The sequence below is a fragment of the Protopterus annectens genome, chromosome 2.part0 (genome assembly GCF_019279795.1).
Source record: "Protopterus annectens isolate FY-2018-M chromosome 2.part0, PAN1.0, whole genome shotgun sequence".
Classification (NCBI taxonomy): Eukaryota; Metazoa; Chordata; order Ceratodontiformes; family Protopteridae; genus Protopterus; species Protopterus annectens.
Genome location: NC_056728.1, coordinates 255,003,978 through 255,018,727, shown reverse-complemented (window position 1 = coordinate 255,018,727; position 14,750 = coordinate 255,003,978). Strand labels below are relative to the sequence as shown.

Sequence of the window (14,750 nt, the reverse complement as noted above, 5' to 3'; positions counted from 1 at the left end):
AGCTGAGGGGGTTGGAGTGGAGGTATGACCTGAGTGATGAAGCTTATTTATTTCTGCCTAAAATGTTGGAGGTTTGTTTTGATGTTTCTGTTGAAGATGGCAGTAGAAGTTATTCTTATCTAGTAGAAAAAAATGTTTTTGTGTCATTCCTTAGCTGACGGTATCTAAGATAATCAGGTGGGGCCTTTGTGGCCTGCCAAGTATCCTAAGCCTTATTTCTTTCTAAGTATGATTTTCGACTTGGTGTCCTTTGAAAGCCACAGAGCAGTTTTGTTTTGGTTCTAACGGAGCGAGCAGGAGCATGGGAATCAAGGATGGCAAGGCGTTTGGTATTAAAGTATTAAAGGATGCTACCGCATCATCCAGGGAGAGTTGTTTTAGGACAGACCAATTACAGGCTTTAAGTTCATTCTGGAAATTACTGAGGTTGAAGTTTTTATTGTTTCTGATGGTTTTATATGTGGGTTGATGGGAGTCATCTGCTTTGTGCTTAATTATATAGGTTAGAAAGTGATCACTTAGGTCGTCAGTGAGGGTCCCTGACTTGTACATCTGGGGGTGGTTGTTGATAAGTATCCAATCCAGGATACTTTCTTTGTTATTGGGTTTGCCTATTCTGGTGGGGGATGATATGGTTTGTGTAACTCCATGTAGGTTTATATGGGTTGTAGGAGATTCAGAGGAACAGGTGTTCCAGTCAATGTTGAAATCTCCAAGCACAATGGTTTCTTGGGGGTAATGATTGGATAACCAGTTGAGGGTATCCTCAAGGGTGTTTGTGTTATTACCTGGGGGAATGTAGATGCAGACGATGTTTATACATTTATTTTTGTTAATATGTAGTTTGGTAGAGATGATTTTGGCATTATTAACCTGGGGTTGTTTTAAGGAGTATAAGTACACATTTAGTGTAAATTTATAAAGTATAGCTACCCCCCACCCTTCCAAGTAGTATGGTTTAATCTAATTATGCTGTACCCTGGTGGTAGTACTTCATTGTCCTTTGTTACCAGTTTTAGCCTGGTTTCTGTAAGACAAAATGTATCAGGGGAGTAAACTGTTAAGAGTGTGTGCAGGTTATGGGTCTTATTATTTATGCTTCTGATGTTTAGATGGCAGGCCAGGAAAGAGTTTGGGGGCCTATTAATCGGTGTTATGTTAGATGGGAACTAGAGTCATTGGATGCAGATGGGCCAGAGTTTGAGTGGATGTCTCCATCCATTGTGAGTTTGTAATGTAGGCTAACTATGAGTTTCATTATCTTATTTATAAGTTTATGTTAATGATATACTGGATCTAATAGGTTGTTAGTTTATGTTAATGATATACTGGATCTAATAGGTTGGTAGTTTATGTTAATGATATACTGGATCTAATAGGTTGGTAGTTATGGGTGGAGGATTAAGATGCATGTTGTTGTTGCATGCTGTCCATGCAGCAGCCCTGACTAAAATCTCTCCTCCTTTACAACACTACATTCCCTCTTCCTATGCTTATCCTCCCTACTCTCTTCTCATTCCTTAGGCCACTTAGCATGTTACTTTGAACTACCTTCTCCTTGCTTCTCATATTAGATTTTACTTCTCCTTCTTACCTTACTTTTACCAAACCTCTCTGTATTTCTCTCTCCTCTTTCCTTTTGTCTTTTTGTTCCACTACTACTCTCCTCCCTATTTCCTTGCACTCTCTTAAAAAAAAAAAAAAAAAATATTTTTTTTATAGATTTAAAGGAATGAGGTTTTCCTTTTATTTTAGCTGTATTGTTAACATTTGTAAACTATTGTGTATTTCTTCTTGTCCTTTGATTTGTTTTAAATTGTCTGTTCTTTTGGAGCTTTTCTCCCCGGGCCTCTACTGAAAATGGACATCCAGTTAGAAATCCAGTTAGACTAGCCCGGTCAACAAATGTTAAATAAATAAATAAATAAAATAAAAAGATATGAGGGAAATGGTGAAGAAATTAATATTATTTGGTATAGATGGGTCGTTAGTCTGGGATTTTGGGTGGTAGAATCCTAGGTAGTGCTGGTTTTCGGAGAGGGTGATATTTAAAAATTTTAGAAAACACTGTCCACAAGCAATTACTTATCTTCTTTTCCTGTTGACATATAACATAGTTTTTGGCCATGGTATGGGATTGATAAAGCCATTTGCACAGTGATGGAGTTACAGATTCACAAGAGGTAATATGACTGTGCATTATTCATGGACTTGTACAAGGCATTGACACCATTAGTCACTATATTCCCCACTGACTTCTCTGCACTATAATCTGTTAACTGTTACTCTTCTGATTGTTGGTCTGTCAGGTTAATTATTGTAAATGTTTCCATTTAGTTTGTTTATTGGATTAGTACACTGAGCACAATAGACCACTGGCAGGCACAGCCCAATAGAAGGAATTCACAAAAATACAAAAGTAAATAAAACAACAAATTCACAAAAAATGAGTTATCATAGAAGGTAGAGAATACCATAATCAATTGAAATAATATGTAAGTATTATACAGAATAGGAAAACAAATTTAAATTAGATTTAGTAGCAAATATGAGAGGGAAGCAGCAAGTGAGAACAGAGGATTGAAATAGAAGTGATGTAGGTGAGGTAGGAATTAAGTAATGTGTTTAGTGGAAAAGCACTTTGTCAGGTTTTTAATAGAGGTGCATTTTGATTTATGCTATGAAAATGGGGAAAGATACTTTTTATGTGAATGGGGAGGGATTGCCAGAGTTTGAGTACAATATTGGAGAAAGAATAGTCAATACAATGCAGTTTGGTTTGGGGTGTTTGGAATGAGGGAGTTAATTGGGAGAGGCTGCAAAGGTTGTGGGTGGTGGGTTTATTATGGAGTTTGGCTGAAAGAGGTGGGAAGGCACTTGGTTGAAGTAGTTTGAAAACAAGAGACCCTAGGAGTAGTTCAGCTCTGTAGGAGACTGGTAGCCATTTGGCTTTGGAAAGAGAGATGCAGTGGTGTTTCTGATGGGAGACTTGGAAGTGAATCAGTAGATTTTGTTTTCAATGGATTATTTTTACAGGCTGTGGCTATAAAATGGAGCCCATATTCAAGCTGAGAAAGGAGTACTCCTTTGTCTATTGCAGCTGGAGAAAAAGGGAAAGATTTTCCAGGATCGGAATAAAAGTGCACTGATATTTTTCCTCATGTTTTCAATGTAAAGCTAAGTGACTGGTCTAGCCATAAACCAATGGACCTAGTTGTTTCTATTTGGGAAACATTTAGATCTGCGATATTGAGATTTTTAGGAGTTTTTTTCAGCTTTTGCGATGTTGCAAATATCACACACTTTGTTTTGGAGTGATATAGGAGTAACTTATCATTGTTTAGCCAAGAATGAAGGGAGTGGAGGTCAGACTGTAGTTGGATTTGTATAGTTGAATGTGGGGGACTGGATTGAAGGATAACTTTGTTATCTTCAGAACAAGTGCTAGGAAGGTTAGGTAGGTACAAAGGTAGCTTGTTAATAAAAATTGAAAACAGTGGGGGTGAATCTGGATCCCTGGGGCACTCCTTTGGTAAGTGGTACTGAATGTGATAGTGGTGAGCCAAGCCTATTTTGACTCTGGAATATCTGCTTGTTAAGAAATGTTGGAACCAGGAGATAGTGTGGGGGCTAACTCTTATTTCTTGGAGAGAATGACGTATCAGTAAGTGGTCAATAAGATCAAAAGGTTTGCTATGGTCAGTGAAGAGAGTTCCTGAAAAGGTTCCTTTATCCATGTTGAGAAGGGTCTCATCTATAAGTTCATAGGTTTGTACTAGGCTATCTGCCCTAGGGCATTTATAAGCCTAGCCAGAGTGTGTGTGGCTTTCACCACCCCTTAGGATGAGTATACTAAGCCCTTTTAGGGTTTAGTTTACTGTGCCTCTGTCTAGTAGTGACACAGAGATGACCCCCGGGGTAAACCTACGATCTCCCATCCACTCGTCAAGATTTCTCTTGAATAGAGTCAGTGAGGGGCTCTGCCTAACATGGACTGGGATTCTGTTCCAGAGTGTAGGCAGCCTCTGGGTTATGAATCTGTCCCTCCAGCACGTCCTATTTATTTCTGTGTTGAGGTTTAAGTCTCTTGTTCTCGTGGCTCTGATGGATTTGGATTTTCTGAGGTGCAGCATGCCCATTAATTCTGGATTGGACATGGCCTTGTACGTCAGGCACTGATCACCTCTGAGTAGGCGGTATGCGACTGAATAGAGCTGGAGTTTTTTCAGTCGGGCAGCATATGACATATGTTTAAGACCCTTTATCCTCTTGGTGAGGAACTTTTGGGGTCCTTCCAACTGCTACAGGTGTCGGGTGAGATACATCCCAAATGGGGCATTGTACTCAATCATTGGCCTGATAAGAGAAGAGTACAGGGGCACAATGACCTCTCTTGATCTAGATGTGAAACCCTTCATGATAAGGTGGGCAATATAGAAGGTCTTCCTAACCACTTTGGTAAGTGACCATCATTGCAATCCAGCTAGCCCTGAATCCATGCTGTTTAATAGCGAGGAGGTGGTACTGTTGGATATAAGTAAACAGTTGGTAGTAGAGTAGTTTTTCAGGTTATTTTCTCAAGTGTGATGGAGGTAGGGCAGAAGTGGGAGACATTTTTTTGTCTGACACTGGGAAGGGGCTTGACAAGAGCAGTTTTCTATATGTCTGTCATTGTGTTTTGAGTTAAGCAGAAGTTAAAATATGTAGAAGAGATATGGTAATGGTAAGGATGTATGTGCAGAGTGATATATACAAAGTGATTAGGTTGTCGGCACCGGGGGTGCATCCAGGAGTATGTCTTCTAGAAGAAAGTCAAGGTCTTTCTGAGAAATTTCCTTACAACAGAAGAATGAATAAATGGGGAGGAGCTAGGTCATTTGAGGGAGAGGTAGAGGTTGTGGTACTAGAGAGGTGTCTGAATTCTTTGAGAGAGTCAGAGGTTGACAGTAGGCCTTGAGAGGTCTGGATGGTGCTGGGGGAGGGGAGGTGGGATCAGTGAATTTTCAGCCTTTGAGAAGGTTTACTTCATGGCAGAAATGTTTAGGTTTGCCTAGCAGAGCAAGTTATTTGTTTTTGAAATAGTTGGTTCTGTGCTTGTGTATGGCTTGTTTAGCTAGGTTACACAGAGTGGTAAAGGCAGTTTGATTTTCTGGTGAGGGGTTTTGTCTCCAAGAATACTATGCATTGTCCCTAAGTTTGAGCAAGACTTTCAGTTTAGTGGTTACCCAAGGATTTTTGCTGTATTTGAAAAGGCACTGAGTTTGAGGGAAGAGTATGTCATTAAGTTAAAGGAAGGTATGCATAAGAGATGTTGCCCCTGAGTTGGGGTTCTGTAAGTTGGTAATAAGAAACTAGTCAAAAGATGCTAGGTGTTTTTTTGGTGGTTTTCTATATTTACGTTGGCTCTGGTCTGAAGGTAGCTGTTTTGTAAGAGCCGTTTTGGTGACTGGTAGATAATTTAGAAGGTTATTAGGGAGTATCAGTGAATGGGGTTGTGGAAGAACAGATATATTGGATATGTTGGGAGAGGTGTTAGTGATTTGCAGATCCAGGAGGGAATGGTTGTTGGTTTGGCGAGTTGGACAGGAAGCATAACTGAATAATTACATAAGGCTGATATTGGCTAGGAAGTTGGCAATGTCATTTCTCAGGGGGCCTACATAGTTTAGGTTAAAATCACCTATAATAATAATAATAATAATAATATTTTTATAGTTGCAGCATGAAAAGGAGATGCTGACTCTTTGTCTGGGTCATGGAGGTAATAGGGAAGGGAATAACCGAATCCCAGAAGCAATAAAAGCTGGTAAATTTCTTCCACAATTTACACAGAATGATAATTTTGATAGTTTTATTCATATGTTTGAATGGGTATGTAAACAGTATAATGCTGACCAAGGGCTCTGGGTAAGGTTCCCGACCCCCTTACTCCATGGTAATGCTGTAACTGCTGTTTCTAAATTGTCTGATACTGATTGCTAAAATTATAATACTGTTAAAAATTGTTTATTAGAGTGTTTTTAAGTTAACACCTGAAGCTTATAGGAAAAGTTTCATGAGCATAGACGCAAGGCAGATGAAAGTGTGTGCGACTCTATTGCTAAGTTAAGCACTTATTTTTATAGATGGGTGAGTGGGTGCCAGGTCACTACTTTTGAACGGCTAGCAGACCTTTTGGTGAGGGAGCAAGCCCTTAGCACTTTGAGTGAGGACATGAGAATCTGGTTGGCAGATAGAGAATCTAACACTGCAGATGAGTTGGGGAAAAAGGGAGACCTATACTCTGCAAGCAGGGCATCACTGCACAAGAAAGGGATACTCAGTGCTGCACATGGGTCTACGGGAACCTTTGGTCAGCAGCCTAAACCACCCAACATAGTCTGCCAATAACACGGGAAGCCACTAGTTCAGGTACGCGGCCAGGATCAAGGGTTAAATGTTTTAAATGTAACCAGTGGGGCCATGTAGCATATAGATGTCCATGGAGGCAAGGTGGGAAACAAAAGGTGGGGGAGACATGCAAGTGGGAATGACAGAATGCCAGCAGTAAGTTGTCTGGAGACAACAAGGGTACCAAACTACCACAAGAGTTTATATCCTATCTTAGTAGATGGGATCAGGCTATTGCTAAGAGAGAGACAGATTCTGAACTAAAAATTGTGAAGCCTGCAATGGTTAAAGAGGAATACCACTTGCTTGGGCTGTCTACTGCAGTCAGAGCTTTAGGAGGGACCCCATTCCAAATACCTTTGGCTAGGGTTAACCTTGACTGGGAGAGTGGAAAAGGAAGCAGGTAGATGTGTTTGAGGATATAGAAAACCACAAAGCCAGTGACCAAAAACAGTTTAATAACTCTGACATCTCGGCACAAATACCTTCAAGGAGTATAATGCCTCTAAAAACACCTGCCTAATATATACTGAATACAGTTAACACATAGGTTCATAGATTCATAGGTGTGTACTAGGCTAATGGCCCTGGAGCCTTTACAAGCCTAGCCCATAGGATTACCCTGGCATTGTGCCACCCGACCTTAGTTCCTAGTGCCTCTGTTGAGTAAAGCCACTGGAGTGATCCCTGGGGTGAATTTTCTATTTCCCATCCACTCATCAAGATTTCTCTTGAAGAGGGCCAGTGAGGTGCTCTGCTTGACATGTAAGGGAAGTCTATTGCACAGCATGGGCAGTCTTTGGGTTATGAACCTGTCACTCCAGCATGTTCTGTTGATTGTGGTAATGAGGTTGAGGTCTCTGAAGTGTGTGTTGCAGTGGGATTGGGATTTCTTAAGTTGTAGCATTTCTAACAGAATTGGGTCAGACATGGCTTTGTAAGTCAAGTAGAGATTGCCTCTAAGTAGGCGATATGAGACAAAGAATAGCTGGAGTTTTTTAGTCTGTCCATATAGGATAATTGTTTAAGGCCTAAGATCCTCTTTGTGAGGTACTCTTGTGGCCTCACCAGTTGAGGGAAGAGTAGAGGGAGACAATGATGTCTTTCTTTCTGGATGCAAAACCCTTAGTAATGAGATGTGCCACATAGAAGGACTTTCTGACCACAGTGGCAATGTGGTGGTCAAAAGAGAGGTTGCTGTCAACCTGTGTTCCCAGATGTCTTATAATGCCTTCTGTGTTCAGTGGACTACCATCGATGTGGTAATTCATGGGAACTGTTTTTTTCCCAAAGGGGATGATGACACATTTTTTGGCATTGAGCTTAAGGCCATGGTTCTGGCACCAGTCGTTGGTCTCAGTGAGGCCTTTCTGTAGGATGTCATCATCACTTGGGGAGTTAATAATAGCTCCCAACTTGCAATCATCTGCAAACTTTGTCAGCCAGAGTCCCTTTGTGTTGGCCTGGACTTAATGATTACTTAGTTACATGATTAATTAGTAATAACACCAAGACAATCAAATAATAAAAACATGCCAATTACACTCCATATTTATTCCTTTAGGAGCTAAAGTATCAAATTTTAAAATATATACAGATTCTTTATATAAAAGCTTATCCTTTAAATTTTTTGCTTCACCGTGCCTATTAACCATTTTTTCTAAAATAGTTCCCCTTAAACTCACAGACTTACCTCCATGTATTTTACAAAAATCTTCTGCCACTGAACTTTGCCCTCTATTGTTTTCTGTATCATGGATATGTTCCAACAACCTTACTTTAAATGGCCTCTTCATTTCTCCAATGTAAAATTTGTTACAAGGGCATTTGCGGGCATAAATAATGCCCTCAGTATCGCATTTAAATTGGCTCAACTATAAATTTTAACCCACTGATTCTATCAGAACTGGGCATTATATAATTGCGAGCTTTGCACTTGCCACAAGGCTTAGTACCATATTCCATTCGGGTTATATTTAAATTTACAGGTGGCATAACAAATTCCCCCTTAACTAAGAAATTTTTAAACTTCTGACCATTTTGTATGATATCTTAGGTCTTTCTGATAGCCAATCTGAAATATCTTTCAAAGAGGTTAAAAAACCTTGATAGTATTTAACCTGTCAGAGGATACCAGACTTCCGGTGGAAGGGCAGCTGGGAAGGGTTACAAAGAGAGAGTCAAGACATGCTCAGCTCTCAGACACTACATTACAAGGCTTGAGGGAGGTAGTCAGGGAGATGCCTGATTCTCAATGAGAATCTGTATACTGGGACAAAGGGTTACTGTATAGAGAGTGGACCCCTGAGGGAGGGCTAGAAGGTGAGGTAATATAGCAGTTGGTAGTGCCCAAAGCCAACTGTCTGGCACTTCTAGCCATAGCCCATGAAATTCCCTTTGCAGGTCATATGGGCATAAAGTGTACCAAGAGACGTGTTATGCAGAACTTTTATTGGCCTGGGATTTCTAGGGATGTAACAGGGTACTACAGAACCTGCAAGCAGTGCCAAAAGGTAGGCAAGGCAGGGGACAAGGTGAAAGCTCCTTTGGTGCCTTTGTTTGTGATTGAGGACTGTTTCAGAGGGTAGCTATGGATATTGTAGGGCCTCTGAGTACTCCATGTTCCACAGGGAAGAAGTATACCATAGTAGTAGTAGTAGATTATGCTACCAGATACCCTGAGGCGGTGGCTCTGTCCTCCATTAAGGCAGAAAAGGTGGCAAATGCTTTGTTAGAGATTTTCAGTAGGATGTGTTTCCCAAAAGAAATACTGACTGACAGAGGTGCCAATTTCATATCAGGCCTGCTGGCTTGTCTGTGGAAGCACTGTGGGGTGAAGCACCTAAAGACCACACCCTACTATCCTTGGACTAATGGTCTGGTGGAGAGGTTAAACTCTGTTGTTTGCTTACAGACAGGTACCCCAGTAATCCACAGGTTTTTCACCCTCTGAGTTGCTGTATGGGCATAGGGTGAAGGGAGCTCTAGATTTGATTCACGATAAGTGGGAGGGTGAGTGTGAATCCCACAAGGAGTCTGTTGTGGCATATGTCCTAAACCGCAGGACAAGGTTCAGGAACTCATTGGCTTGGCCCAGGAGAACCTGGAAGAAGCCCAACAAAATGTCTGGTATGACAGGAATGCTCGAGCTAGAGAGTATGCTGAGGGGCAGCAGGTTATGGTTCTCATTCATGTCAGACACCATAAGCTGCAGGCAGCTTGGGCGGGAGGGACATTTCAAAGTAGTAAAGATGGTCAGTGATGTTAACTACATGGTAGAACTCCTAGGCAGGAAGCAGGGAGACAAACTGTACCATGTCAACATGATGAAACCTTACTGTGACAGGGAGGCCCTGGTGCTAAGTATTTGCAGTAGAAGCCAGTTGGAGTCTGAGGGGGATCTATGGCTACAGCAAGCCAGCCAGCAAAATCCTAAATTTCTATGGTGGAGCCTGAGGTGTCAGGCATATGATAGGACAGTGCAGCACTGTACTGGAGTCAGCAATGCCAAGCCAGTTAGAATCTCAAGACAGGTAATGGGGTAATGTATTCCCAGATAAGCTTATTTCTCTCAAGCAACATTTCTCAAGAGTAACTTGAAAAAACTACCTTGGGTCTTCAGAGGGAGAAAGAAGTGTGATGAAAGGAGATACTGCCAGCCCAGCTAGTTGGAATTTTGTAAATAATTATATGTCATTCATGAATATCAAAATGATTTGTAGAAGATGGTTATGTTACAAATGTATTGGAACTGTATATCATATGCATATCAAACTACTTGTACATAAGTGTGTGTTGAAAAGGTATTTGCAAAATGCTTGTGTTTAAAATAGAACCACAGTTTGCCATACTGGAAAAGAACAGAAATGCACATGCACTATTATAACTGTTTAAATGTATATATTTTAACAGTGAAAACTGGGATACAGGTTAACCTCAGTCTAGTAAATTTTAGAAAAACAACTGAAATTAAATTACTTTATGGCTAGGGCCTAGGCCATAAAAGATGGTATCTTTCAGTTTTCAAGGCAGCAAGAGACACAATGTACTAGGAAACTGGGAAACTTCTGTATTGTCTTTAGTGTGAAGTAATTACCAGTCTTGAAAGCATGAAGGAATGCAATTGTTTTATGACTTCCAACATCTGCCAGAGATCTGAAGAGAAGCCCTTGTCTGTTTATTTTTACAGGTAGATGCTAAATATTGCTAGCTTCATCAATGGTTGTTTTGGCTTGGGAACTGGAAGTCAGATGTTAAGAAATGATGTCATTCTGCAAGCCATCCCAGCAGTAATATTTTAGATATTATTTTGAGAAGTCTCTTAGTGAGACTGAACATTCTGCATTCTGTCTTGGACTTGACAACAACTAAAAGATCCAGTCACCACATCTGCCTTACTCTAATAGTTAAGTTACTTGGGAATAGTAATTATGTTAGATTCAGTCAGGAATACAGTGAAGCTTAGCTTAGATATTTTTCTTACTTTATTTGAGACTGTCCTGCAATGTGTTTTAAATATTTCCTGTGGTTTTGAACTCTGTCACTTTAAATATATAGCTATAATTGTCTTGCTCTTTTATTATTTATTATTAACTATATTTAAACTTTTCATTGTGGCTGATCTGTGTAGAGATCTTTAAGTTTTGATAGTACTTGCATATTTATTTGGTGACACTGTGTGGGCCACTCCTAACCGCCTTGCTCTTGGTCAAACTACCATTTGTGTTAATATTAATATTACACAATAAGATTGGGAACTCTTTGTTAAGATCTCTAAAGTAGCTGATAAGGAGTGACCAGTGTTAGTAATAACTACCTTATAGTCTGAGCAGAAGGGGGCTTATCTAGTAAACCTGTGCCGGCCTTTCCCAGGTGTGTGTGTGTGTGTGTGTGTGTGTGTGTGTGTGTGTGTGTGTGTGTGTGTGTGTAAATCAAACCTCAAACAGTGTGTGTGTCAGCTACTTGGATAGGGACATGAAGCATTGTTTGGCTAGAGGGTGCTGGAAGTCTTGGCTTACTCAGCTGAGATCTCAACTCTATACCTTTGCCAGTGGGGAGTCTTACTGGGAATTTGGAGAAAGAGTGAGAAACCAGTCCCAGACTGACTGTGGTCTCTGTGTGCTCTTAAGGGAAATTGCACTTAATGTGGAGAGCTGCATTTGGAAATACTGTGTGTGTATTTGTCATTCTCCCAGTGTATGTCCCCACTGGTGTCAGTGGTGAGGATTGAGGGTCCTTGATTACTGGTCCAGTGGTGGGGTGTCACAGAAGATACAAAGGTCAGTACATTCCTTTCAGTGAAAATAACGTTAAATTCACAGAACGTTTAACATTAAATGCATTATTTGAAGTATCTGTCATGTTAAACAGTGACAAGAAGCAATATGCACCATATTCAATATACAACAAACACCAAAAAAGAGAAAGAGAATGTGTAGAAAATCTGGTAACTATCATTACTTAACTAAACACAAGAATTAGCTAGTTAAAAACAACGCATTAGCAAAAACATAATGGATTGTAGAGTTTGCTTTGTTAGGTGAGTGTAACGTTATTTTGTTTGTATTTTTATGCCCTTTGTCAGTAAGAGCCCTGCAAACAATACCACTGACAAGAAACTATATACAAGAAGTTTGGCTTGAAGAGTACCTGGCAAATGAGCACAGCTGCCTTGGACTATGACTGACACCACCCAAATAAATTTCATGCTATACTACTTCAGAGAAGAGTTATGAACACTGGTTTCACAGGAATTCTCCCAGCTCACACTCAGCCCAACGTCTTTCAGTTCTGTGTTACCAACAGCAGCTGTATCTTGGCTAAAACACATATTGTTTTTCACAGTTGGTAAAACTTCCCTTTCAGTGGCACCGTCCCTTCCTACTTTTACAGTAACATGCTGTCATCAGCCAGACCAGTTAGGTATACCAAGATCAAAATTATTGTACCTTCTTCATAATGAGTCAACAGTGCTATTAACTTACTGTGCCTATAGCTAAGCAGTCTTTATATTCAAACATCAGATGCTAACAGTAGTAATTCACTAATTTTGTGCCGATACCCTTATATACATCAACAAGGAGACATCCAAAAGATTTTGAAATTAAATAATGATGGTTTTACTAAAAAATTACACGGTTTAAAAAATGTATTGTAGAAACACATATACACTTGCACAAAGTGTAAGGTAAATGCTTTGAACACACAGATAGCATAAGAAAAAACATTAATACCTAGCTGGTTGTAACTCATATGCTAATACCTAGCTGGTTGTACCTCAAATACTATATGATGATAACTCTACTTCTGATTTTTATGGCAATTTAGCAATTGCAAAAGGTAATAAGGCAACATTTATAGACATGAGCTCACTGTCTTTGCATAGCAACCTGTCCTGTACTTATCTTCAGTCCACATAAAGATTTCCTTTACTTCTCTCAGGTTTGTTAAACCTATACCAAACAATTTAAGAGGAAGACACAGACAAAACGACTTGTATTGTTGCACTGAACTTTTAGGATGTGAGCTTTTGTCTGTGGTTCTTCATTGTAAATGGACTATTCCCAACTTGATGATGCTAGTAATAAAAAGGGTTTAGAATAATAAATCCACTCAAAGATAAATGTGTTAGGAACATCAATATTATTTCACAACCCGTAAATAAGGTAACAGATGCAGATGCATGTACCTTAACTACAATATTGAGGTATATCAAAACCAGTTCATAAAGGGTACTTGAAGCTGTATGTGCTAGTGAAGTTAGCATCATGGGTACACATTTCAGGTGCTGATACTGGTGCTCATCCAAGCAAAAGAGAGCCAACCAAGTAACAGAGTTTGACCTTTCAATATACTCATTGCACAACACAGGCGCTTGATTGGTTGTAGTGATAAGGGCGAAAATTCCTGTGGCTTTATGTACAGTCTGGGAGAAAACACAAAGGGAATGTGTAATATTATTTAATAAGTACCCAGCAACAAGTAAGAGAGACTTAGATGAGTATGTAGCAGCCTAGAGTGACATGAAGGCTGCATATTTGAATGAAGTATTTCTTCAAAATCATCTTAAGTCACATTAGTCTTGTTACATTGATGCACCACAACTTGGTTCAAAATGCTCCTTGGCATAATCATACTGTGTCTGCATCAAACTGCAGTGGAACATGCTAGATGCCAAATTAAGTGAATGCAATGCTTCTGTGGAGTTTGATGCTCTATAAATATTGTTCTATAAATGGCATGTGATATAGTTATGAGGCTATAAATATGTACTGTAGGAAATGAGTACCTAAGAACTAAGGACAGATTGTCTGGATTCACCCTGTCATAAAAAAAACACTAAATGTCATTAAATTAATTTCATTCTTAAATAAATGTACAGTTATGAAAACAGACTTCCTTTATCTGAAGTGGTATAACCTCAGATTAGAAATAACTAATTAGGAGGATATTAGAACACAATCCTTAAATTGGGGGCGTAGTTGCAGAGACGCTTTCAAATTTGCCTTTTTTTTTAAAGGTTAAATCCAGTTTCATAGTTTTCTTATTCCTGTCACTGCCAGCCGTCTTACCACCACTGTGAATGTTCATTCAATATCACCAGGATGAGAGATGGTAATGGTGTGGCCATCATCCAGGCATTTATTAGGCTTTTTCCATTTTATGTCCCTAATGCTTTGCATAACACCTGGCATGTGTACTTGCAGATGAGAGAGCTTGCTAGGCCTTCCCCTGTTAGTGTGCACTTGCCTGCATACTTCCAATGAAGGCTGCTATGTGGCCAGGGCTTGACAGAGCTGAGTGCATATCCTCAACTCATACTGTCCATAACTTGCAGCTGTCTAGCTAGATGGTGCTGGCATTGCAGTGGGCCAAGCTTGGAGGGGTGGGTCAGTAGTGGCCACTCATAGCCACTCTCCACCCTGGTTGCTACTTGATTGCAGGTCATCTGGGTCACACTTAGTGCTTTGTTTATCTGTGCCACAATGCCAACTCACTCCATATTCATAGTTCTACATTTGGGGACATAATGATGTTTAGCTCTGCAATGATGTACACTAGAGTTATTGCACAAATTAAAATTAAAAGAACCAGTGCCAACAGATATTAGAAGCTTGACCTAAGTTACAAAGAGCTTCTTTACTGTAATTCTAAAATGTGTTTTTGTGGGATTCTGTTGTAGGTATACATGACAAGCAGCAAAGCTTATGGGCTAGAGAAAAGGCTGAGGGACCTGGAAGAATGTGCAAAGAGCCAGAAGAGTGGTACCACTGATTCCGAACTGTCTGATCTCGAAGGCAGGGTGGCCTCAACTGTTGCTGAAGTTCAGCAGGCTGAAAGTGAGGTAAATGTTACGCACT

At 40.0% G+C, this 14,750-nt stretch overlaps 1 protein-coding gene across 2 annotated transcripts in view; it reads left to right on the top strand.

Annotated features, from left to right (window-relative positions):
* The window catches only part of MLPH (melanophilin), an 872,816-nt gene that overhangs the window by 712,399 nt on the left and 145,667 nt on the right, over positions 1-14,750 (top strand). For both annotated transcript variants that reach the window (XM_044060732.1, XM_044060731.1), the window contains one exon: positions 14,573-14,734. In XM_044060732.1, coding sequence (XP_043916667.1) covers positions 14,573-14,734 — 162 coding nt within the window. The remainder of the gene's footprint in view (positions 1-14,572; positions 14,735-14,750) is intronic.